Source organism: Rhinolophus sinicus, linkage group LG14 (genome assembly GCF_036562045.2).
Source record: "Rhinolophus sinicus isolate RSC01 linkage group LG14, ASM3656204v1, whole genome shotgun sequence".
In the NCBI taxonomy this organism is placed as follows: domain Eukaryota; kingdom Metazoa; phylum Chordata; class Mammalia; order Chiroptera; family Rhinolophidae; genus Rhinolophus; species Rhinolophus sinicus.
In genome coordinates this window covers 9618687-9642972 of record NC_133763.1, presented here as the reverse complement: position 1 = coordinate 9642972, position 24286 = coordinate 9618687, and the positions used below count along the sequence as shown (strand labels likewise).

General features: G+C 43.3%; 1 protein-coding gene and 1 long non-coding RNA gene across 2 annotated transcripts in view; one reads left to right on the top strand and one right to left on the bottom strand.

Annotated features, from left to right (window-relative positions):
• Positions 1–476: 476 nt before the first annotated feature.
• On the bottom strand, positions 477–3272 carry MSC (musculin). The gene is made up of 2 exons (XM_019725257.2): positions 2525–3272; positions 477–1673 (listed from the first exon to the last, which is right to left on the bottom strand). The coding sequence occupies exons 1-2, from the start codon at positions 3032–3034 to the stop codon at positions 1587–1589; spliced, it is 597 nt and encodes a 198-aa protein (XP_019580816.1). The 5' UTR covers positions 3035–3272; the 3' UTR covers positions 477–1586.
• Positions 2401–24286, top strand: part of LOC109444523 (uncharacterized) — a 127426-nt gene continuing 105540 nt past the window's right edge. The window contains exons 1-3 of the long non-coding RNA XR_012491657.1: positions 2401–2584; positions 3796–3850; positions 7230–8840. This is a non-coding gene — a long non-coding RNA (uncharacterized LOC109444523). The remainder of the gene's footprint in view (positions 2585–3795; positions 3851–7229; positions 8841–24286) is intronic.

Genomic DNA, 24286 nt, shown 5'->3' with positions numbered 1-24286 from the left:
AAATTGGTGTCCTGTTTCATGTTGATAGTTTTATTTTGCCAGTTCGAATGAGATCCCCCACTCTGGTGGGTGGGCTGTACGGGGTCTTGAACTCCTTCAGTCCTAAGTATTGGAGTGTGCTTTCGGCTGGAGAAAGCATACTGTGTGTGTGTGTGTGTGTGTGTGTGTGTGTGAGAGAGAGAGAGAGAGAGAGAGAGAGAGAGAGAGAGAGAGATGGGCACCTATATTACTTTCTCAGGGCCTAATAAGCCTCCAGTTCTTGCCTTTCATTAACCCTTGCCTCAGCAGGAAGAATTAGAATCATAGAACTTAAGGAGAGTTACATTTGGAAATGCAGTGACCCAAATGTGATCCCCACCGTTCCCCAGACAATGGCCCAACCTCTGTCTAGAGCCGTGTGGGCACCTTTCAGTTAACTTCCAGACCAGACTCAGTAAAAGGCAACAAAGACCACATTCGGACGCACCCAGGGGCACTCACTTTTCACAATGGGTTTTATTATTCATAAAAAAATAAATTTATTTACATTTGCTAATTCCTATGGCAGTGCAGCCTCCCGCAGCGGTGCGTTCCCCCCGGGCAGGGTCACTAAATACCAAACAGACTCAGCGGCTCAGAGGGAGGAGGAACGTGGGCAAGGGAGGCGGTGTTGGAAGACGGGGTGACGGGGGCTTGAGGAGGAGGGTCAGGTGGGGACAGTCAGCAGTCGCACGCGGGTCTGCAAGGAGGTGAAGGAGGAGGGATTAGGGGGAGGCCGAAGGAGACCGGAGCCTGGGGGTGGGGGTGGAGGCTCGAGCCTAGAAGGTTGGGGTGGAGGCTAGACCAAAGCCTGGCTAGGAAGGGGCGGGAGCGAGGGCCGCGCCTGCAGCTGGGAGGCTGCGCGGCCGGAGCGCTGCGGGCAGAGCCGGCTCGGGTGGTCTCTGACAGACGCCTCCAGGGCCCCCCTTGCTGGGAGGGCTCCCTCCTGTCCGCCTGGGGTGCGCTGCCCTGTGGGATACCAACCCCGCCCAGGTATCCACTCTCCTCTCTGCAACTTAAAAAGCTGCCCGTTGTGGGTTTCACGTAAAGACTTCTGTCTTTGAAGCCAACCATCATGGAGAGCGAGTTCTGACCGTGCCTAACCATAAAGGCCCGGGCGGTGCAGAGTCCTGCCCTCACGTCTACTGTGAATATCTGGCTCAGCTTGGAAACTAACGGGAGGCGGCTTGGCGCTGGGCTCTGAAGGCAGTGTGGAGGGGTTAGTCTACTGCTGAAGCCTGAAGTTGGATCTGGGTGCGCGCTCCCCAGACGGAAGGAGGCTCTTTCTGGAGAGGTCGAGTGTGGTGGCCCAGATCCGCAGCAGCTGTAGCCATGGGCTCCCCTCGATGACAGCCACGCCGCCGACACTCGGGCTCTGCCCCCCGCCCCCCAACACACACCCGCCACCTGTCTGTGGTGGTCACAGTTCGGGGTGTGGGGGGTGTGTAGGGGAATCCGATGGAACTTTCTTCCCATTCTCTGGGGGATCTCACGCAGTCTCCCTTCTCTCCGGGACCCCAAACATAAGTGTTTAAGCAGTAATCCCATCGAGTGAGTTTCAATTCGATCTAAGCAGTGGTCCCACATAGTCTGCCGGCAGCGGAAACGTCTTTGGTTTCAGAGTCGGGTCGTCCTGAGACCACAAATGGCCACGTCTGTAAAATCAAAAAGAGCGTCAGATATCGGAGGAGAAACGACTGACACCCAAACCGCTCTCCTAAGTGAACGCCGGGATACCCCTGGCTTTGAGTAGCTTCGATTTTATCAGTGTTCGGGGAATTTTTATGTCTTCTCTCTAAACTAGGACTTTAATTTTACTGGATTTTGATTGTGTGAGATGTGAGGGGTCCACCCATGCTTTCTCCTGAATTGTGCCCTCACGGCGGTTCGGTGCAACTTGCAGGAGTTGGCGATTTGGGCGTTTAGTTCCCTTCCCCCAACACACACACAACCAGCCCTCTGCGCCAAGTACGAACTGGGATAGGATCTTTCTCAAACCGGGAGAGTTGGCAGGTCGGAGAGGGACTTTCCAGACAAATCCCGTTTGGGGAAACCTCTGCTATTCTGCAAGAACTTAAAAATCCAAATATTTTTTAATAGAACTCAGCTTCCCTCCTCGTTTTCAAAAAGTAGGGCTTGTTGAATCAAACCTGTCAGATTCTTAGCTGGACAAAGTCGCATTGGGGAGATTTGCCCTTCAGTCTGCAACAGGCTAGTGAACTCAAATGGAACCCAGATTCACCCCGGAAGTAGGATGCTAGCCAATAGCTGTCACTGGACACCACGTACACTGGGTCAGAATGATGCAAACACAGAGCGTGGATGGTCCTCCAGGAAAATGGCTGTCCCCTCCGGTGACTTGGGACCAACTAAACTGGCCTCCTCCCCACCCGCACCAGAAACCCCCTTTCGGCTTCTTCCCAGCGGGCTGACTCTGCCTGGCGCCCAGCGGCGCCTCGGGCATCTCTCAGCGTCTCGCCCCAGGTCTCGCGCGCAGCGCCCCTACCAGGTTCACCGGGTGCACGTAGCCGTTCTCGTAGCGATCCTCCTGAAGCAACTGCCGCAGGTGCGCGATGTAGCTGGAAGCCAGCCGGAGCGTGTCCAGCTTGGAAAGTTTGGTGTCGGGGGGGACCCAGGGCAGGCTGGTCTTGAGCCTGGAGAAGGCTTTGCTCAGCACGCGCATCCGGGCGCGCTCGCGGGCGTTCGCCGCGTTGCGCTGCGACTGCTTGCACTCCGCCGCCGAGCCCTTGGGCGGGAGGGGCTTCTTGCCGCCGCCGCCCCCAGCCACGCGGGGCCTCTTCCTCTTGCAGCCGCCCGCGCTGTCCGCCGCGCCCAGCGCGCACCGCTCCTCCTCGCCATCGGGGTCTTCCTCCTCCGCGGACGAGTTGTCACTGGGCGAGATGTAGCTGCGCTCCGTGGCGCGGAGGGGCGGCCTCTTGGAGGCAGGAACCGGGTACCCCCGCTGCAGCCCCCGCAGCTCCATGTCCTCTGGGTCGCTCACCGAGCCGGTGGACATCACTGCGTCCCCCACGCCCACGCGCGCCCGCCTTCCTCCTCCAGGCCAGTCTCGCGGTCTCCGCCTCGCCTTCCCTCGCGGAGCCTGGGGCCCGACTGAGTTCCGAGGAGATCGGAGACCTGGGTAGAGCAGCGAGAAGCCTCGGGAGTGAGCCCTGCGGCTGACCCGGTAGAGCGCTGCCAAAAAGTCGGCGCCGGGCCCAGACTCGGCCCGCACAACCGCGAGCTCTGCCTTTTGACAGGACTATTTATCTGTCGTGCTCCTGCTCGGAACGAACCACCCCCGGCGAAAAAGAGGGGGCTGGAAAGGGGGGCAAGAGGTGGGGTGGGGGCGTGGAAGGGGTGGGGAACTGCTTTGGTGAGAGCAGACGATCTGCCAGTGGGGGCGGGTCAGGGGAAGTCTCTGCTGAGGCGAACATTTGGGCCAGGGGCCAAGGGACCCTCGGGTTGTCAGTGTGAGATAAGTGTGCGCAGGGCTAGTGAAGGAGGGGACACTTAGAAACCCTAGGATCGCGACCTCTGCTTCCTTCCCAATCCTTTCAGCAGAACTCTTATTTTCCAAGTTCATCACTGATAATGTAAGACCGCCCATCCAAGCCTTGCCGGGCAAAATAAACAGCACCGAGCACCCCGCAAATTGCCTCTCACTTTCCTTCTTTTCCTTTGATATCGCGTTATGATCTATCTACAAAGCACTTTTATCTACATTGGTTCGTTTCATTTTCAAACATCTGTGACTTAAATGTTATCTCCACTTTGCAGAACTTGGAGCCAAGCCGCAGAGACAGATATCAGGGGACCCCAAATCACCACACTGGTAAGTAGTAGAAATGAACTCAAAGTCCTTGGTTAGAATCCCTGCCCCCTCCGTATTTCAGTCGCCTCCCCGCCGTACATCACAGGATGTTGTATCTGCTGTTTTCTAATCTTGAGAGTTCCATGCGTGATTTTGTTTTTAGTAACACAATGCCTAAGGTAGACGATACTGCCCCAACGCGTGGAGTAAATAGTCTAGGGAATCCATTACTGTTTTAGATTGTGTATTGAAAAGCACGCTCATGGGTGCAGAATGCTAAGTTAGCACAATAGTCCGAGGTAAAAAACGACACAACAGCACCCAGAATTATCGTGTCCCATGCCAACCCCAAATTAAAGACCCTGCCCCTCCCCTGAAAGGAAACAAAACTGCCTGCAGTTTCATCGCTTTCCAACTCCAAGGGCCTTTGCAACACGTGGTCTGGGAACGTGTAATTCATTTTGGAGGTACTCACCAACGGGGAGCTACTGAGCGCCTGCTTTGTGCCAGTCACGGGGTTCGGTGCCCTGTGACTGCCCACTACTTAGTTTAAACAACAGCAACAAAAAATCTAAAACAGTAACAAAATAACTTGAACTCTCTGAGGTTGGGGTCCAGTTACTCCGTGAGCCTTCACACTTGGGAGGTCACTTGTCCTTCCCTGCAAACCCTCAGGCTCCTGAATTGAGCGAAGTGCAAGGAGACGGGTGTGCAGTCAGCCCAAGACAGAGCGGGCAGAAGCATTCAGGCCAGCCTCCCTCCGTGGGCGTCTCCAGCAGAACAAATGCGCCCGGCTCAGCGCCTGAAGTGCCACAACAGGTGGCTGGGCCCGGGGCTGACTTCATCAGTCAGGCATCGTTCCACCTTCGTCTCCCTGGCCAAGCCTCCCTCCTGGGGGATGTTTCACACAGCCCCTCCTGCTCACCCTCCTTTGCAAAGGTTTTGTCATTTTGTTGGGGGTCGGGGAGGAGCTTCTTCTGGGATCAGTTGAGTAAAAATGTCACAGGCTCTCAGTTCTCCCTGGGCTGGGAAAACTCAAGGAATATATAACAGTTTAGCAATCTTTCCTGAAGCGCTTGAACTTGAACTTGACTCTAGATGCCTGCGAAGGAGGGAAGCAAAACGAAGGGGGGAGCAAAAAGATGTAAAGATGAGATCTCAGGCTGGCTGTTTCTTCGTCTATTGATGACTTGGAGCTATCAGTAGAAATACATAGTCTCACACGTTAGAAGCAGGCATATAGGTTTTAAAAATCTGGGTTGTTTATACAGGTGCAGAACAAACTCTTTCTTTAGAAAGATTAATGGCTGGGAGAGCGCTAGATTTTCTCTAAACAGTCGCAAAAGCTGCACCCAGCCTCAACGCTAAGTGGGTCATGGACAGTTTCTTTTTCTTGGAGGAACCACCGGGTCCCAACAATTTGTCCTTGTATTTTTCATAGCTCTTTCCTTTTTCCTTCTTTCTCTTCTCATCTCTTCCCTTCCTTTTCCTTTCCCTCCTCTCTTCTCCGTGCCTCCCTGGCTTGTTTCCTTCCTACTTTCCTTCTTTCCTTCCTTCTTCATTCCTTCCTCCCTCCCTCTGTTCTTTTTCAACAGAGTAATTTTCTATATTTTTCTTTAATCTTTTCTTCATTTTCCCTTTCCCTCTATTTCTTTCTAGTTATATTTTCATTCTTTTGCTTTTCTTCAAGTTGCAGACCCCTAAGGAAGATTAGGAAATGTCTCTTCATATACATTTCATATTAGTATAAATCTGCAGTTTGCTTTAACATCTCTGTAATGATGTATGGCTGCGTCACCTCTTTACGCTTTCAAAATGCTTTTCCTTTTCCCTCTCTCTCAATCATGACAACAGCACCATGAGCTGAACAGTGCAAGTATAACGATCTCTTTTGAAAGCCCAGTTGTTTTAAGTATGTTGGCAAGTTACCACACATTGCAAATGAGTAATAAAAACTTTATTTTTGTATTTTAAAAAAGCACATTGAAAACAATTCCTATCTGCCCATGCTTTACAGCCTTTTAAGATTTGTAACATGAATAGACAGTTGTTTATGGTGTACATTGATGGTCTTGAAATTCTTTAATATGATCTTTTTTTAAGTAAGTATGCAGTGGGGGTGGGGTTAAAGTGACATTAGAAAACAAACATTGATACATTTAGTAATGTTTTCCAATCCTGGCTTTCCTGCTTACTGGCTGTATGACCTTTAGCAACTTAGTTTATCTGAGGCCCAGATTCCTAATGTATAAAATGAACTATCTATCTTGTGAGCACAAGGAAGCATATGAGCAATTGCCTGGGCCAGAGCCTGGTATGTGGGAGATCAATACATGCCAGTTATTTTTGTTGCTATGAGTTGCCTTGGGCAATAGCCCACAGCTGATCAGTGTGGAGGCCCAGCGCTGACCCGGGTTTTGTACTCCAGGGCTTATTCTGGGTCTGAGGTGGCAGCAGGATATTTTCATGTGCTTTAACTGCAGGCTTCTAGGGTCTGGAGTGCACAGTCCCATCACCTGACATTTCCCACGGCCACATAAGGGACATCACTGAGCACAAATGTATGGGACAGCGTTAGAAACTTTTCCTTTCTCTAAGCTCTCTCACCATAAGGTCATACAGGACTTCTTCAAGCCTCACTTTGCCTGTTTAAAAACTAGGATAATATTAACTCAGAGTTCCTGAAGGGTTACATGAGATTGTGGTACATGCGAAAGCATGTGTTCAGGTGTAACACAGAAAAGGTGCTTAATACATTAAAATATTTTTTAATGTAGATTTTAGTTTTTTAAAAAAGGGAGAATCCAACTCTGTAGTAAGTACTAGGGGAGGAAGCTGGGAAGGTGAGGTAGGTTTACCTTACAGGGAGAGCAGGGGCTGCGTCTCTATTGCCAACACTGTCATACAGTAGTAAGTAGGTGTTTAGGACGTGGGTGTGGAAATGCATTTGAATGGATAGAGTCCTCTCCACATGAGTTTCCTGGCACACCCCACCACCACCACCGCCTCTTGATGTTGTGAGCAGTCCTATTGGCTGAAGAAATTGCCCATACCTTTGATCTAGAAAAACAAAGAGTCTAGACCAGCACTGGCCAATACAGATGCCAGGAGGCCCCTGAGCACTTGAAATGTGGCTAGTCACATACAGTATTGTAAAGTAACACACCAGATGCTGGAGACGATATGAATACAATACCTCATGAATATGTAAAAGACATTTATGTCAAAGAATGATAAGATTTTGGACCTATGGGGTTAAAGGAATGAAATTATTAATTTCACCTGTTTCTTTCTACAAAGTGGCTAGAATTACGTGTGTGGCTCGCATGATATTTCTGTGGGATCATTCAGGGATTAACTCTGCAACTGTGCATTGAGTGTCTACTGTTTGCTGTGGCAGGTGTTGGGGAGCTGACTCCTGCCCACTCGGAGGGCACATCCCCGTGGGAAAAAGCACGATAATGCGGGGAGCACACATTGCATCACGTCTCTTCTCGCTGGTCCCTGCCATCTTGCCTGCACCTCACCATGTGTATCCAACCTCGTCTAATCCTCCCAGCCCCAGAACATGCGGGGAATCACTTCCGGTTGGATTTCCCGCAGCCCTTTGTAACGGGAAACTTCCCAGGATTGGGGATGGGGTCCCCAGGCCGGACGCGCCACCCTGTGGACATGACATTGGCCGGTGCTCCCGTGACCAGTTCCTTCGCCTTTTGGAAGCTGCCTTGGGCCCAGGGGACGATGCTCGGGCCAAAGAGACACAGGCTATGGGTCGTGAGGAGTGCAGGTCAGTGGTGTGTAGGCCACGTGGTGTGCTGGTCAGCTCTAGGGCACATCCTGTGGAGGCAGGTCACGTAGGGGGCACCGAGGCAGGCCTTTCCCACCCCGTGGCTGTTTCTTCATGTACACCAAGCCCGGGCCCAACTCCAGGTCAGCCTCTGTCCTGGGTCATTGAGGATGTCCTCGGCCTCCCAGAACGTCCCCACGCACCCTGCCCAGGAAGATAAGGAATTCCTGGCACTTGGACCCCATCAGCCACGGCACCTTTGGGAACAGTCATATTCGACAGGAGGAGCCATCTGTCATCAATGACTCAACCAGTTCACTGCTGGTTTATTTAAGAATTGCGGCAAGATTTTTGCCTCCTGTATCCCTGTGAGGCCTTCGTGCGCAGAGGGGCCGGGGCCTGGATACATCAAGTTTGCGGAGGCTGAAAGTGGAAAATCCCTGGTTAAGAGTGAGAAAGGGGAGAGGGAAAGGAATAAAACTTAGAGACCTGGCTTTCTCTCCCACTCAGGACAGGAGAAAAACTCCTCATTGTCTTGAAAACTAAAAATGCACACGGCTTTGGAAAAACACTTTTTAAAGCAGTATCTGTGGGTTCTAGGGAGCGGGTGCCAAGGCCTAACTGCTTTCACAAACCCCAACTGGAAGACTGTGGGACTCCTGCAAATGGCTTTGACTACTAGGTTCTCAGAGTAAGGCGGCCTGGCTCTCAGGAAGAAAAAGCCCTGTGGCCAAAGCCCTTTTGCAGAATCCCTGGACCTCACTGACCAGGAGACTCCTGAAGGAGAAGTCTGTACTGTGGCTCCAGTTTGAGAACAATCTTCTTTTTAAAAAATCCCTTGAGGCAGACTTTCACTCTTAGACGGAAGCTGAGCAACTTCTGTCTCAGGAGATTTTTCCTTTACTGTTGAATCTTATCGGCAATACTCCATTATAGAAACATCCCTTGCCATGTAGCACACAGCTCTGGTCTCCAGGATGTGGTCCCAAGCCTTGTTTGATTTAACCCAGAAGAGCAGTGTGGCACTTACTGGAAAGAGCCCCCTCTGCTGTGGACATTAGGAGATCTCTGCATTTACCAGCTGAGTGGCCCAGGGCCACTTGCTTGCCTTCTCGGAGCTGTTTCTCTGTGTACAACCCATCTCCCAGGTGGTCCTGTGGTCCTTGAGGGTCAATGAGACTTCAGTGTGCCGGCTCCCCTGGAAATGGTAGAGCATTAGACAAGGTCAGTGATGACGTTATTGTCTGCCTGCTCTCTTCTAGGCGCTCATTCTCTCCCTAACCCTCTCCCAATAGTACACCCTGCTCAGAGTCACTCTCATTTTAGCAGCCTTCCAGCCCCCCACCCCACACCCCAACATCCCTTGTAGAACACCAAGTGAAAACTAAGTGCTTCCTGGCGCCAAAGGAAGTTGGCCTGTAATAGATACTTTGTGGTGTCAGAGAGTCGGGATTCTGTACATGTTGTCAAGCAGTCCCTTACCCAGCTCTTCTGTAAAACAGGGGCCTGGCTCACTTAGGAGTACATGCAAACTTTGTTTCCCTAGCTAGCCCCAAGCCCCTCTGACCTCCAATTCTAAAATGAGCTCTCCCAGATGATCTCAGAACAGGGAGATGTTTTGGGAAATGTGCCCACGTTTTCTTGATTGTTTTCCCCCCTTTGGCTTGCTTGTTCTGCTGTGCTCAATTAGCAGACATAATGAGCTGGTTACTTTGCAGGGGAAAACAAAACAAAACAAACCACCCTGCTGCATTCCTCTTTAGGTTGCAGTCTCGAAGGAGAACTCCTTGAGGATGTTTCAAACAGAACGAGATAAGGTCTCCTCATGCCTTGTTTTATCACCATTCCTCTGTTCTGCCTTAGATTGCCACAGACAGGCAGGCAACTTCCTTGAGGGAAGCGAGGAGCAGAATTAAAATAAATGAGGAGAAAATGAAAAGGTGAAACTGTAAGCTCGATGAAGGCAGAGGTGTGTCTTGTTCCTCTGGGTATCCTCAGCATCTAGCAGCTTATGAAAGGCACAAGCTAAATATTTGATGATTGAAAACTTTCACAAACGCATGAACACAATCCATTCTGCACCCGTAATTAATGGGAGACACACACTCAACCCATTATTTTTCCTCCATTTAACCAATTCAGTTCATTGCTATGTGCTTTACCTTACTGTCAACACCTACAGGGACCCAATTACATTTCTCATTCACTGAATAGACTTCTAAAGAATATTTCCTGTTTTCAAATGTCATTTATAGTATATCTATCTACTTACCATACACAGTACTATACTTGCCACAACCCCGGAGTTAATTCTAAATGACTGAAGAATTTCATTTATTATAGCCATCCAGGTAATATCAAAAATAAAATCTAGCTTTAAATACTATTTGCAATATTTTTTCCTGATTAAAAGAATTCAGAATTTTTATAAAATTGGGGATTTATAAAAATTGCAGAATTTTTATAAAATTGCATCACTGACCTACAAAGCCTCCGATTAAACCTTTATCATACGTAAGGAGAGAAGGGAGCCCTTAAAGGTGCACACATTTAACGGGAGAGCAGAGAAGGGGGATTCAGAGAAAGAAAGGCTGTGACCAGAGAGGTGAGAGGGAAACCAAGAGAGGGTAGTGTTATTGACAGCAAGGGAGGAGTTTCAGAAAATAATGGGTGGGGACTTCCAGTTGAGATGCTATGGTAAGGTCATGTTCTGAAGCTTCCCGTGTGCTCCGAACACATCGCAGAGTTAAGATGTAAAAATAGAAAACTGAAAAGACAGAGCCACGTTCAGAAGCAAGAAAAGTACCTGGGTGGCCCAGCAGTGGCACCGTGACTGAGTGTTGAGTGGGCTCAAGCTCCTGGCAGACCCCCGGGGTCTTCTCCAGGCTGGGGCATCCCTGCAGATAATGAAGGGGACTCTAACTGTCCCATGTGCGAGGGACACTGATCTGGTCACTGCTTAAATTAGGGTGCTGGAGGAGGGCCACCTTAATGAATGAGCCACTAAGGAAGCAAAGGGAAGCAGGCCCAGCCAGCACATTGGCTCTGTGACTGGGTCATTCTCATTCATTTTTTTCCTCTTAATTATGGGTCCCATTTTCCTGCTGCTTTGCATGCCGGTAACTTTTATTTGGATGCCAGACATTGTAAATTTTTCCTATTGGGTTCTGGATATCTTTGTATTCCTATAAATACTCATGTTATTGAGTTCTGTTCTGGAATGCAGGTAAGTTACTTGCAAATAGTATATGGTAATCCTTTTCGGTCTTGCCTTTAAGATTGGTACAAGGAATCAGAGCAGGGCTCCTTCTAGGGCTAATTATTCCCCTTACTGAGGCAAGACTCTTCTGAGCACTCAACCCAGTGCCCTGTGAATCAGATTTTCCAGTCTGGCTGGAACAGGTATTGTTCCTGGTCTGGTGTGAGTTCCTGGCAATGTTCCCTTGAATCTTTTTTGGTGGGTCTCCCTTCAGCCTCTGCTAGTTTCCTCATATGCTTATGTTGATCAGCGGACTACTCTATGGGGACCCTCTGCCCATCTCCAGAATTCTCTCTCTGGTGCTCTGTTCTGTGAATTCTAGCTGCCTCGTTCTCTCGTTTCTCAGTTTCATCTTCTCAGCTCAGGAAGTTGGCCTGGGTCCCTGCTTTCTGCTCCCCAGCCTGGAAACCTCTGTCATGGCAGTAGCTGGGGCAGTTCTAGCAATGACAGGGCTTCCTTTGTTTGTTTCCCATCTCTCAGGGTCCACTGTCCTTCACACCGTCATGCCCCATGTTTGCAGAACCATTATTTCGTGTATTTTGTCTCTTTTGTGGTTGTTTCAGTTGGAAGGGCAAGTCTTGTTTCTGGTATTCCATCTTATCCATAAGTGGAAGTCTTTGGAATTACACCTTAGCAGGCAACCGTTTTCTTTTTGTTTTGCTTTTAAGGGTGTGAGTTACTTAAGCATGCTTATATGTTGAGGAAGCGATGAACGATATTTAAAATATGAGAAAACAGAGAATAGCGATGGGCCAAGGTCCCAGAAGAGGTAGAAGGAGATGACAAAGAGAAGAGACACCTCTTTGCCTGCAACGAGATGAAAATAGATAATGTAGAGTGCCACTGTAGGTGCCGCTGGAGGTTTGTAATGGGAAGAAAGAGAGGTTAGCCCCTCATGGTATCTGTTTTCTCAGTGCACTATATATTAAGGTTGTCAGCTTGGTCTAAGTGAGTGAACATAAGGTATCCGGATTAACAGAAGTGGGGAGTAACTGTTCTGGAGAATATAAGAAGGGTCTCACTAGCTTTAAGGAAAAGTATTTCAAAGCAGTGGAGGGGCCTGGATGAGGTTGGCTGATAAGCTCTCACACCCATTAACAAAAGTGAAGTTTCCTAGCATCGTGGTTACTGTGTAGTGGTTTTCAGTTAGAAATCATTGTATCTCGCTTGTAGGATTGCCTGTTTACACCTTTGGTAACAAGGACCTGCAAGAACAAGCTGATTAATGGGTTCGTCAGGTGTTGATGGGACAGAGACACAATTTAGGAACATGAAGTTTACAGGAGATACTTAGAGATTCAGATGAAGCTTCTGTTGTTGGGGAACCATGGTTGCAGCAGGGAGGCAAAATGAAGGCATACTTTTATTACACATTTTTTTCTTTTTTCTTTCGAGAATCAGTAGAGAGGGAAGGGTTTGCAAAGATACAGTACTGCAATGTTACACAAGTCCTGAGGGTACCATTGTCCATGTACGATGTGGAAGACTCTCTATTATATTTTTCAATTGCACCTTGTTTATGTAAAATGGCCTCGAGACCAAAGTCCATAAATGCATGTATGCGTGCATGCATACGTAAACACAATGTTCAAAATTTAGGCTACCTGGAGGGATTAGCAGATTTCTTTCACTATGTCCCACAGCCATGTAGAACACAGCAAATATTGGGTACTTTAAATCAATAATAAGCCTCTGATTTCTCAATATGAGCCATAGGGTACTAACTGACATGTGATCTATAGTTTAACGGGGGAAAAAGGTCGAGTAGGTCCTGTTGGTCCCTCACTGCCCTTATTTTCTCCTTCTGTACCCTAAATTTCAGTATCTTCTCAAATTTTGTGATGAAGATATTGAGGATAAGGGAGATAAAGTTCCCTGCCAAAGTCACAGAGATAGTTGAAGGGGAACTCAGATGTCTAGAATAAGAGTCTTGTTACCATGTCGTACCTACGATGGTGACTTATATGTGTCACCTTGGCTGGGTCACAGTACCCACGTATTTGGTCACACATTATTCTAGATATTTTTGTAGATGTATTTTTAAATTTTTTTTAGCTAAGCTTAACATTTAAATCAGTAGACTTTGAATAAAGCAGACTATCCGCCATAGTGCGAGTGGGACTTAACCCATCGGTGACAGTCTCAACAGAAAAAGACTAACTTCCCCAGAAGAGGAGGAAATTTCACCAGAAAATTCCTGCCTTCAGACTTGGACTCCAATGCTTCCCTCTGTCTCCAGCCTGTTGACCTACCCTGCAGAAAATGCTCTTGGACAAAGCATGTTAAACCCTAGAGAATTTAGTAAGCAAGATGATGTGTAATGCTAAGTACTCTGTGCCTCAATTGGGAGTATTTAAATTACAAAGGGATAGTGAATCTCATAGTTCTTGAAATTTAGTCTTCATTTTAGAAGTCATGGAAAAATTAGTCTAGCCAGGGAGGAAAATGCCCCAAGTAACTATTAAATATCAACACAGTGACTGTTCATATTTTCTTTTAATATTATTATGCTACTGGGTTGAAAAATATTAATTTTAATTACATATGTTTTCACATTGCTTGGATGGATATAACCACTGAATCCTTTCTTTTGATAGGAATATAATTCTAATATCACAAAATTCACCATTTACAAATGTGCATGGAATTCAGTGGTTTTTAGTATATTCACAAGATTGTGCAACCATTACCATTGGGTATTTCCCAAACATTTTTAGCTTGCCAAACATTTTTATCATCCCCAAATGAAACCTGATAACAATTAGAAGTCACTCCCTACCTCCTGGGAACCACTTCTCCACGGTCGGAAACCACGAGTCTTTCTGTATCGCTGTATTTGTCTATTGTGGACGTTATTACATGAATGTGGAATCATCGAATTCTGTAACCCATTCATATAATAAGCCACAGACCTGTTGTGCCTGGTTTATTTCACTAAGTATAAGTTTTTTCAAGGTTTATATATGTTTTAGCATATATTGGTACTTCATTTTCCTATGACTGGATAATATTTCATCATGTATATATACCAAATTTTGTTTATTCATTTAATTCTTGGACATTTGGGTTGTTTCCACTTTTTGACTATTATGAATAATGATGCCATGAATATGCGTGTATAAGATTTTGTATAAACATTGGTTTTCAAGTCTCTTGGGCATATATCTAAGAGTGGAATATATCTAAGCGTAGAAAGCTGAGTCATATGGTAACTCTATTTAACTTTTTGAGAATCTTATCAGATTGTTTACCAAAGTGGCCGTACCATTTTATATTTCCAGAAGCAATGCAGAAAGGTCCCAATTTCTCTACATCCTCACCAACACTTTTTATTGTCCTTGGTTTTGATTATGCCAATGTTTTGTCATGCCAATGGGTGTGAGGTGATGTCTCATTGTGGTTTTGATTTGCATTTCCCTAATGACTAGTGATGTTCAGAAGTTTTTAATGTGCTTTTTGGCCATTTGTGTCTTCTTTGGAGAAATGTCTATTTAAGTCCTTTAGTCAATTTTTTCATTGGATTGTTTGTCTTTATGTTGAATTGTAACTGTTTCTGAATACTACATCCTAATCAAATATATATGATTGGCTAACATTTTCTCCCCTTCTCTAGGTTGTGTTTGTACTTGGTAGTGTCCTTTAAAGCACAAAAGTTTTTAAATTTTGACTAGTCTAATTATTTTATTTGTTTGCTTAGGCTTTGGGTATCATGTCTAAGAAATCGTTATCTAATCCAATGTCACAAAGTTGTTCTCTGTGTTTTCTTCTAGAGTTTTATAGTTTTAGTTCTAAGAGTTTTATAGTTTTAGCTTTTATGTCTAGCTCTATGGTTGATTTTCAGTTAATTTTTATCTATGGTGTGAGATAGGGATCTGACTTGATTGCTCGCATGTGGATATCCACTGGCCCCACACTGTTTGTTGAAAAGACTGTTCTTCCCCCATTGAATTGTCTTGGTACCCTTGTCAAAAGTGAATTGATCGTAAATGTAAGGGTATGTTTATGGACTCTCAATTCTGTTTCGTTGATCTGTATGTCTATTCTTACACTAACACCATAAAGTCTTGATTCCTATAGCTTTCTCATATGTTTTCAAATTGAGGCTCTTTTTAAAGATTGCTTTGGCTATTTTGTGTGCTTCAACTTTCTGTATGAGTTTTATGATCAGTTTGTCAGTTTCTCAAAAATAGCCAGATGGGATTTTGATAGGGATTGCATTGAATCTGTAGATTAATTTAGGAGAGTATTGTAACAATATTAAATTTTTCTGATCCATTAACATGGGATATGCATTCATTTAAGTGTTCTTTACTGTCTTTCAACAATGCTTTGTGGTTTTCAGGATATAACTTTGGCACTTCACTTGTTAAATTTAATCCTAAATATTTATATTTTTGGATGCTTTGGTAAATGGAATTATTTTTTAATTTCCTTTTTGGAGTGTTTATTGCTAGTACCTATAAATACAATTGATGTTTTTTGCATATTAATCTCGTACCCTATAAACTTTCTGAACTACTTTATTAGTTCCAATAGTTTTTTGTAGATTCGTTAGGATTTTCTATATGTAGATTATGTCATCTTCAAATAGTTTTACTTCTTCCTTTCCAATTTGGATGCCTTTTATTTATTTATTTTTGTCTACTTGCCCTAGCTAGAACTCCAGTATATGTTGAATAGAAGGGGTGAGAATATATAATACATCCTTCTCTTATTCCTGATCTTAGGGAAAAAGTATTCATTCTTTCATCAATAAGTATGATGTTAGTTGTGTGTTTTAATAATGCCCTTTATGACCTTGAAGTATTCGATTTCTAGGTGTTAAGTGTTTTTATCAGGAAAGGATATTGAATTTTGCAAAACACTTTTTCTTTTTCTATTTAGATGATCATGTAGTTTTTCTCCTTTGTTCTATTGATATGGTTTGTTACATGTTACATGTATGCTTTTGGATGTGAAACCAACATCGCATTCCTGGAAAATTCTAATTGGTCATGATGGCTAATCCTTTTTAAGTGTTGCTAGATTTGGTTTGCTAGTATTTTATTGAAGATATTTGTATCTATATATCATAAGAGATAGTGATGTTTTTTCCTTGTTATGTGTATCTCTGTTTTTGGTATCAGTGTAATACTGGCATCATGGAATGAGTTAGGAAGTGTTTCCTCCTCTTCTGTTTTTTGAAAGAGTTTGTGAAGGATTGGAGTTTAGTATTCTTTAAATGTTTACTATAATTCAGCAGTGCATTCATGGGCTTTTCCTTGTGGGGAGTTTTTGATTACTAATTTAATCACTTGTCACAAGTCTATTCAGAAACTTTGTTTCTTCTTGAGTCAGTTTTGGTAGTTTGTGTCTTTATCTGAATGTGTCTACATTATCTAGACTATCTAATTTGTTGGCATATAGGTGTTCATTGTATCACCTTATAATCCTTTTTATTTTTGTAAAGTCACTAATAGGGTCCTCTCTTTAATTTGTGATGTTTGTAATTTGAGTCCTGTCTCTTTTTTTTGGTCAGTCCAGCTAAACGTTTGTTCATTTTGTTGATATTTTCGAAGAGCCAACTGTTGATTTTTATTCATTGTCCTTTATTTTTATATTCTTTATTTTATTTGTTTCCAAAATAATTATTGTTTTCTTCCTTCTGCTTGCATTCGGTTTAGTTTTTTTGTTTTGTTTTGTTTTTTCCTTATTTCTTAGTGTGAAAGTTTAGGTTATTGATTTGAAGTGGTGTTCTTTTTTATTCTTTTTCAATATAGGCATTTACGGTTGTGATGGATAATTTTATGTGTCAACTTAGACTAAGAGATGCCCAGATAGCTAGGAAAACATTGTTTTGGGATGTGTCTGTGAGGATGCCTCCAGAAGAAATTAACATTTGAATCAGTCAACTGCATGAAAAACACCACCTTCACCAATGTGAATAGGTATCATTTAATTCTGAGAGTCTGAATAGAAGAAAGGGTGGAGGAAGGATGAATTCACTCTCTCTGCTTGAGTTGAGATTATCCATCTTCTCCTGCCCTTGAACATCGACTCTCTTATTTCTTAGCCTTTCAGACTAGAACTGAATTATACCATGGGCTTTCCTGGTTCTCCAGCTTGCAGATGGCAGATTGTGGGACTTCTCGGCTTCCATATTCCTGTGAGACAATTCCTAAAATAAATAACTAAATAAATACACATGTATGTATATATATTCTATTGGCTTTCTCTGGAAAATCCTAATACAAAAGATACAAATTTTTCTCTAGCACTTCTTTCAGTTTTCTTCCTTAAATTTTGGTTTATTGTGTCCTTATTTCCTTTCAGCGAAGTACATTTTAATTTCCTTTGTTATGTCTTCTTTGACTTGTTGATTTTTTTTTTTTTAGGTGTTGTACAGAGGGTGCCAGGTAAATGTGTACACGTTTTAAGAAAGGAAACAAACTGTATTAAAATTGTAATATTCAATATATGCCAATAACAAAAGATTAATACAAGTCATGTGTATACATTTTTTTGGCACCCTTGGTATATGTGAGTTCCCAAATATCTGTCTATTATTGGAGGAATACATTGTATTTTATCAATTCTTTTAAATTTATGGTCTATCCTGGAGAATGTTTCATGTGCATTTGAGAAGAATGTATATTCTGCTGTTGTTGTATGGAAAGTTCTGTAGATGTCTGCGAGGTCAACATGGTTTATAGTAATAATACTGTTAAAGTATTTGATTTCTTTGTTGATTTTCTTTCTAGTTCTGTCCATTATTGAAAATGGAATATTGAAGTTCAACTACTATTGTTGAATTTTTCTCATTATTTCATTAATTCTGACAGTTTTAGCTTCCTGTATTTTGGGGGCTCTGTTGTTAGGTACATGTAAGTTTATAATTGTCATATTTTCTTGATGGATTGCTCCTTTTATTTTTATTATAAAACGTCATTCATTAATCTGGCAAAATGTTGTTTTAAAGTATATTTTATCTGTTATTAATATTGTCACTCTAGCTATTTGCAAAGTACATCTTTTTCTATCCTTTTATTTTCAAACTGTCTTAGAATCTACAGCATATCTTTTGTAAATAGCATGTAATTGGATTTTTTCCCCATTTTGCCATTAATTTTAAGTAGTTGAGACCATTTATAGATAGTTCAATTACCAATGAGGTAGGATTTATGCCTGCCGTTTTACTACTCGTTTGTTTGTTTGTTTTTTACACATCTTATGTCTGTTTTTATTCCTATCTTCTTCCATTATTGCTTCCTTTTGTGCTAAATAAATATGTTTTAGTGTCCATTTTATCGTGTTTCCCTGAAAATAACAATCAGCTCTAATGCATCTTTTGGAGCAAAAATTAATATAAGACCTGGTATTATATTATATTATATTATATTATATTATATTATATTATATTATATTATATTATATTATTATAGACCCGGTCTTATGTAATAGTAAAATAAGACTCGGTCTTTTATTAATTTTTGCTCCAAAAGACACATTAGAGCTCATTGTCTGGCTAGGTCTTATTATCGGGGAAACATGATTAATTCTCTTGTCATTTCTTTTATTATATATTTTTTGGGGGTTATTTCTTTTTGGTTGCCCTGCGGATTACAATTAACATCTTAATTTATAACAATCTATTTCAGATTAACACCAACTTAATTTGAATAGCGAGCAAAGCTTTGCTCCTCAGAGCTCTGCTGTCTTCCCCTTCTTTGTCCTGTGATTATCATACAAATTGCATCTTTATACATTGAGAGCCCATCAGTACGGATTTTTAATTTTTGCTGTATGCAGCTGTTTTTAAAATCAAGTAGGAGAGTGACCAACAACAAAAAAACATTTATACCATCTTTTATATTCACCTACGTATTAGGTTGGTGCAAAAGTAATTGTGGTTTAAAAGGTTAAAAATAATTGCAAAAACCGCAGTTACTTTTGCACCAACCTAAGAGTTACCTTCACCAGTGCTGTTTTTTTTTAAAAAATTCATCTGGATTCAAGGATTTTCATTATTGTTTAGTGTCCTTTCTTTTCATATTGTAGGACATCCTTTACTATATTTTGTAGGCAGGTCAACTAGTGACAAATTTTCTCAGTTTTTAAAATATCTGATAATGAATTAATTGGCTTTTCATGTTTGAAAAGTGTAGCTTTGCTGGATGTTGAATATTCTCTTTTCAGCAATTTGAATATATCATCCAACTGCTCTGTTGTCTCCGTGGTTTCTGATAAGAAATCAGCTATTAATCTTATTGGGGATCCCTTTTATGTGATGAGTCCCTTCTCACTGTTTTCAAGACTCCCTCTTTGTCTTTTGACAGTTTTATTTTGATCTATATCTGTGTGGATATTTGAATTTATATACTAGTTTGTTGAGTTTCTGGGATGTGTAGATTCATGCCTCTCATCAAATGTGTGAAGATTTTAGTCATTTTTTCCCCCCCCAAATAGTCTTTCTTCCTCTTTCTGCCTCTTTTTTTTAGGACTCCCATAATGCATATAGTGTTTTTGATTATGTCCTACAGGTCACCGAGTCTCTTTTGTATTTTTAACTTATTTTTATTTCTGTTCCTGAGATTGGGTATTCCTAATTCAGCTGCCTCGTAGTTTACTGGTTCTTTCTTCTGGCTGCCCAAATCACCTGTTGAAACTCCTTTGGTGAATTTTTTTCATTTACGTTTATGGGGCGTTTTTTTGTTTTGTTTTTTAATTTCAGAATTTCTGTTTGTTTGTTTTTAATAATTTCTGCCTCTAATGATATTCTTTATTTGGTGAGATGTTGTTCTCATACATTCCTTTAGTTTTTACACACGGTTTTCTTTTAAAAGTGCTTTGAACATATTTAAAATAGCGAATTTAAAGTATTTGTCCAGCAAGTCCAATGTCTGGACTTCCTTAGGGATAGTTTTCTATTGGTTGCTTCCCCTTCCTCATGTATGAGTCATACTTTATTATTTCTTTGCATGCCTCATAATTTTTTGTAGAAAACTGGACATTTAAAATAATATAATGTGGAAACTCTGGAAATCAGATTCTTCCTCCTGTCCAGGGTTTGCTGATGTTGGTGTTTGTTTAGTGACTTTCCTGCACTAATTCTGTAGTCTGTATTTTTTGCCATCTGTGGCCACCTAATTTTCTACTTGGTTAGCTTCATGCTCCCACAGTGATTTGACAGACATTTCCTTATATGCCTGGAACCTCCCAGTCCATGCTGGGGGCCTTTGTGTGTGTGTGTGTGTGTGTGTGTTGGGGCACAGCTTTAACATTTAGCCAGACAGTTTACGTTTCTGCCTTCACTTCCTACTTGCACAGAGCATCAAGATCAGCTACAGGAGAGTTGAGGGCCTTTCCTGTCTTTCCAAAGATATGCACAGCTCTGGGAATGTGCACAAACTTATATGTGTTTACTTTCTTGATTCCCAGGAGCATGTCAGAGCTTTTCAAAGCCCCTATGGAAATCTTATTCCTGAGCTTTTCCCTTTAAAACTTTTGATTAGCCCATTCTTTTCCTCATCTCTCATTTGCCGCCTTTAGCAGCTTCAAACTTAAACAATTGCCTGTAATTGTTTTTGGCAAATGCACCTGGAAAAAAATTTTTTTGCACTGAGTGAGCTCCCTCCAGTAGCTGGCAGGCTGCATTGTTTTCACTGTGATTGTCAGCTGTCAGTTTTCAAGGCTACTGTAGAGCCACAGGGGGTGGGGAATGGGAATAGGACAAGTTAAAAATGCCACAAAACACATTGTTCTTCCCAAGATTTAGCTTTCTTTTGTTCTTGAAAAACCACTGTTCAGATTGCCGAGAGCCTTTGGTTAACTTCTAGCATTCTGAAAATAGTAATTCTGACAATTTTTGTGAGTTTTCTCATTACTTTTATGGAGGAGAGACTTTTACTCTGCCATTTTTGCTGACATGTCCTTTCCCCCTGAATCTTGATGTAGATTATATATTTTGTGAGATCCAATGGAAAGGGTCATAAATCAAGTGCCAATTCTCCTGATTACGTGTAGGAAGGAAAATATTAAGAGGTCCCACATATGTTGAGGAATTCACATTCAATCTTTTCTGAAGTTTTCAACTTCTCTTAGTGCAAGAATCAGAGCAGAGCAGGGGACCCACACAGCAACTAGCTACTGGGATTCAGCAAATTATCTTCACATCGCTTGTCTGTCACAGCCTCCTATGTAAACCACACTCCTGTGCATTTGTATTTTTGCCTCTCCATCTTTCTCAATAGCTTCTCTGTGGTTAGAATTTCCATGGCAGGGGCTGAATTGTTCCCTTGAGAGAGTCTGGCCTGGCAACAGCTGTGCCCGAAAGGCTTAGCCTCCATATCCAAGAGGGAAAGCTACTCAGAGGAAGGGGTCGGCTTTAACTATTTGCATCTCTGATGATGATAAGTTGATATGCTCTAATACTTTTGTAAAACAGTTCCTAGGTGACTAAAAATAAACAGGACATATTTAATTTCTTTCTGTAATTCTTACCTCCCTATTACTTTCACATACAAGCCACTATTACCAAGTAGCAATGGTCAATTTAGTATGCATTCAATCAATACATTCTGTGATGAACCCAGCTGATAAAAGTTCTTTCAGCAAGGACATGGTGAGTACCTGCTATGGACTAGCGTGTGATTAAATATTTTGCCATCATTCTCCCCGAATTCCAGGATTTTCCCATTCCTTCTGTATCCTGGTTGTGAACTATGGACTATGAAATTCACTTTATTTTTACTGCCCCTTGATTCTTCCCATAAACACAGAACAAAGTGATCCAGATGTCACATAGAATCACATAGAATATTCAATAATGTGCGCGCCTCTCTCTCTCTCTCTCTCTCTCTCTCTCTCTCAGTGAAATAGAAAAATTACCTATAAAACCAAGGAACAATAAGTGAAGATAATTTTTTAAGCTCATCCCACTTCCTAGTATGAGACAAGGCATACTGGAGAATACTTATCCATTCTTTCTTCACTGGTTTTGCTCAACATCAAGAGACACATTCAGATACTAACTTGAGCTATGGAGATCATGGGGAAATTCTCCTCTTGAAAGATTCCACCTTTACATCAAATGTTTGCGAGATAGCATTTAAAAAATGCTTCATCAGTTTATGTTGTAGAGTTCAGAATTTCCTGGTTTAGTATTGGAGGAAGAGAGATGGCCAAAGCTCTCCTATTTGCTGTCTGTCACCTTGCTTCCTCTTTGCACATAAGCAGATGTATTCTGCACGTGGCTTGATACTCCCAGTTATGTGGGGGAGGGTGGGAACTCTGACAGCTGCCAGGACGGCCGCACTGGTGGACGGCTGGATGCAGGTGCGTGGACTGACTCAATTTGACAGGCTTTAAGGCTTGCATTATCTCTAGTGTTATCCAATATCCTATGCAATAAGGCCCTTGAAAACAACAGAAGCAGCACAGTTCTACATATTTTATTCACCAGGGCATACAGCTCCATAGTGTTCACTCAGGTCTACGTGGATGAAACATCTGCAGTATGTTATTTTGTGATCTGTGTGGTCACAACAGCTCAGGAATTAAATCATGCACCTGACATGATGATACTTTGCTATGTGCGTGATTTTCTTTTTGCCTCTATTCTATATATGACGTAAAGATTAGAAGTCTTCAGTTTATGTAAGTTTCTTGCTAGAGGCAAAGGGTAGGTAGTAAGTGCTGGATAAGTTATTTTTCTGGTCCTATTTTGAAGCTGTAGCATGTCAGTGCATCTCTGATTCTGAGATTCTGTCTTCAGTGTCAAAGGACAGAATTAATGACCTTCCACCACTAACTACAGCATGGACCCATCGCTTAACTTTTGAAAATCTCTAGTTTCTTGGCTGTACATGGAAATTCATAATCCCTGCCTGGCAGGATCCCAAGGTGGTTTTGAGAATGAAATGGGAAGAATTCATGTGAAGGTCGTTTAGAAGTGGCGGTTAGAGGCAGACAAGAGCTAAAGCTTACCTGTCCTCCCTGTCAGGCTGTCACCTATAGAGAGAAGAGTCACGAGCCAAATGGAGGTTCAAAGGATCCCCTTATTAGGAAGACAAGTGGTGATTGACATGCAGGGCTCCGGGAAATCTACATTAGAGGATGTGGATTACACCTGAGGCTGAAATTGGGCCCCGCCCTCCCCGCCTAAATGAAAAGCCCTGTAGTTGCACAGCTTTCCAGGCCACTAATACTTCAAGTTCAAGGACAGCTTCTGGAGGGCAGGAGGCGCCCGGAGAGAATGGCAATCCTGCCCGCTGAGTGGAGCAGACCCTCCAAGAGTGGATTAGTTAGTCCCCAGAGACGGGCCGTGCCGTGGCTCGCACCGCAGTGGGAGCGGGATCTCACTGCATGAGCACAGGACCGTCATGAAGAACTTGATGTCATGCCCCAGTGACTTGTGATCTCCCTGACAGAGAAACAGGTGCTGCGAAAGTCAGGCTCCTACCAAACAGATGAGCACCCCTCCTTCCCTTGGGGGGGTGGGACAAGTCAAGGGAGGAAGAGACTGGGAGTATCGACTTCATCTGTCTGCAGAATGAGGAAGAGATTGGACGTTTCCCCCTCTGTGGCTTTATGAGGGAGAGCAAGGGCGCCCTGCTCTCACCCCGCCATGGCCGTGAGGCATGCAGATGGATGGGTCTGCCTTCAGAGGGTCTGCTTTAGTGAGAAGCCCGAGGAAATTGGCTAACCCAGGTACATTAGATGCCAGGTACATTAGTCTTTATAGGAAGAAGGGACCAAGGGCAGGTCGGTGGTGACTGACTCAACTGGTTGATGTCAGGGTCTAGCTGTCTGAAAGATTAGGTCCAGAAAACAGCACACTCCCCAGGGAGGGCAAGATTTTGGGGCCAGGTGGGGCTGGGCTCCCGAGAGCAGCATTAAGGCCACTGGGTACTTGAGGACTAGGGGCGTGTGCTCTCAAACAGCCGGGGAGCAGAATGGATGTGGAAGAACTAAAGATCCTAATTCGTTTAAAGCCATTTTCTTTAAATATAGAATTATAGTTATGATTTAGATAATCAAGGTGAAATCAAGTCATTAGCTTGAGTTTAACTGTGTCCAGCAGGAATAGGTCTTTCCTTCCACCTGCCCTTAGACGACTCTTTCTCTTCTCTAGTATTTACCCTTTAGTCCTTATTGTGGAAACAACAGTCCGGGTTCCATTGGGGAACCACCACTTTCAGTCCACATGGTAAAGATGGGGCTGGTGGGTGATGTGCTGACTCCCACCTGGCCGGCCAGAGCATTTCATTTTTCCTGACCCCAGAAACTGGTTCAAGGAGGGAAGGGCATGTGACCCCATCCAGGCAAGTGACACCCTTTCCTGGACCTTTTGGAAATGAAAATTCCCGTTGCTGGAGAGATTGCAGCTGACATGGTACGATAGAAATGCAGAGCTTCTGTTGGCCATCTTGTC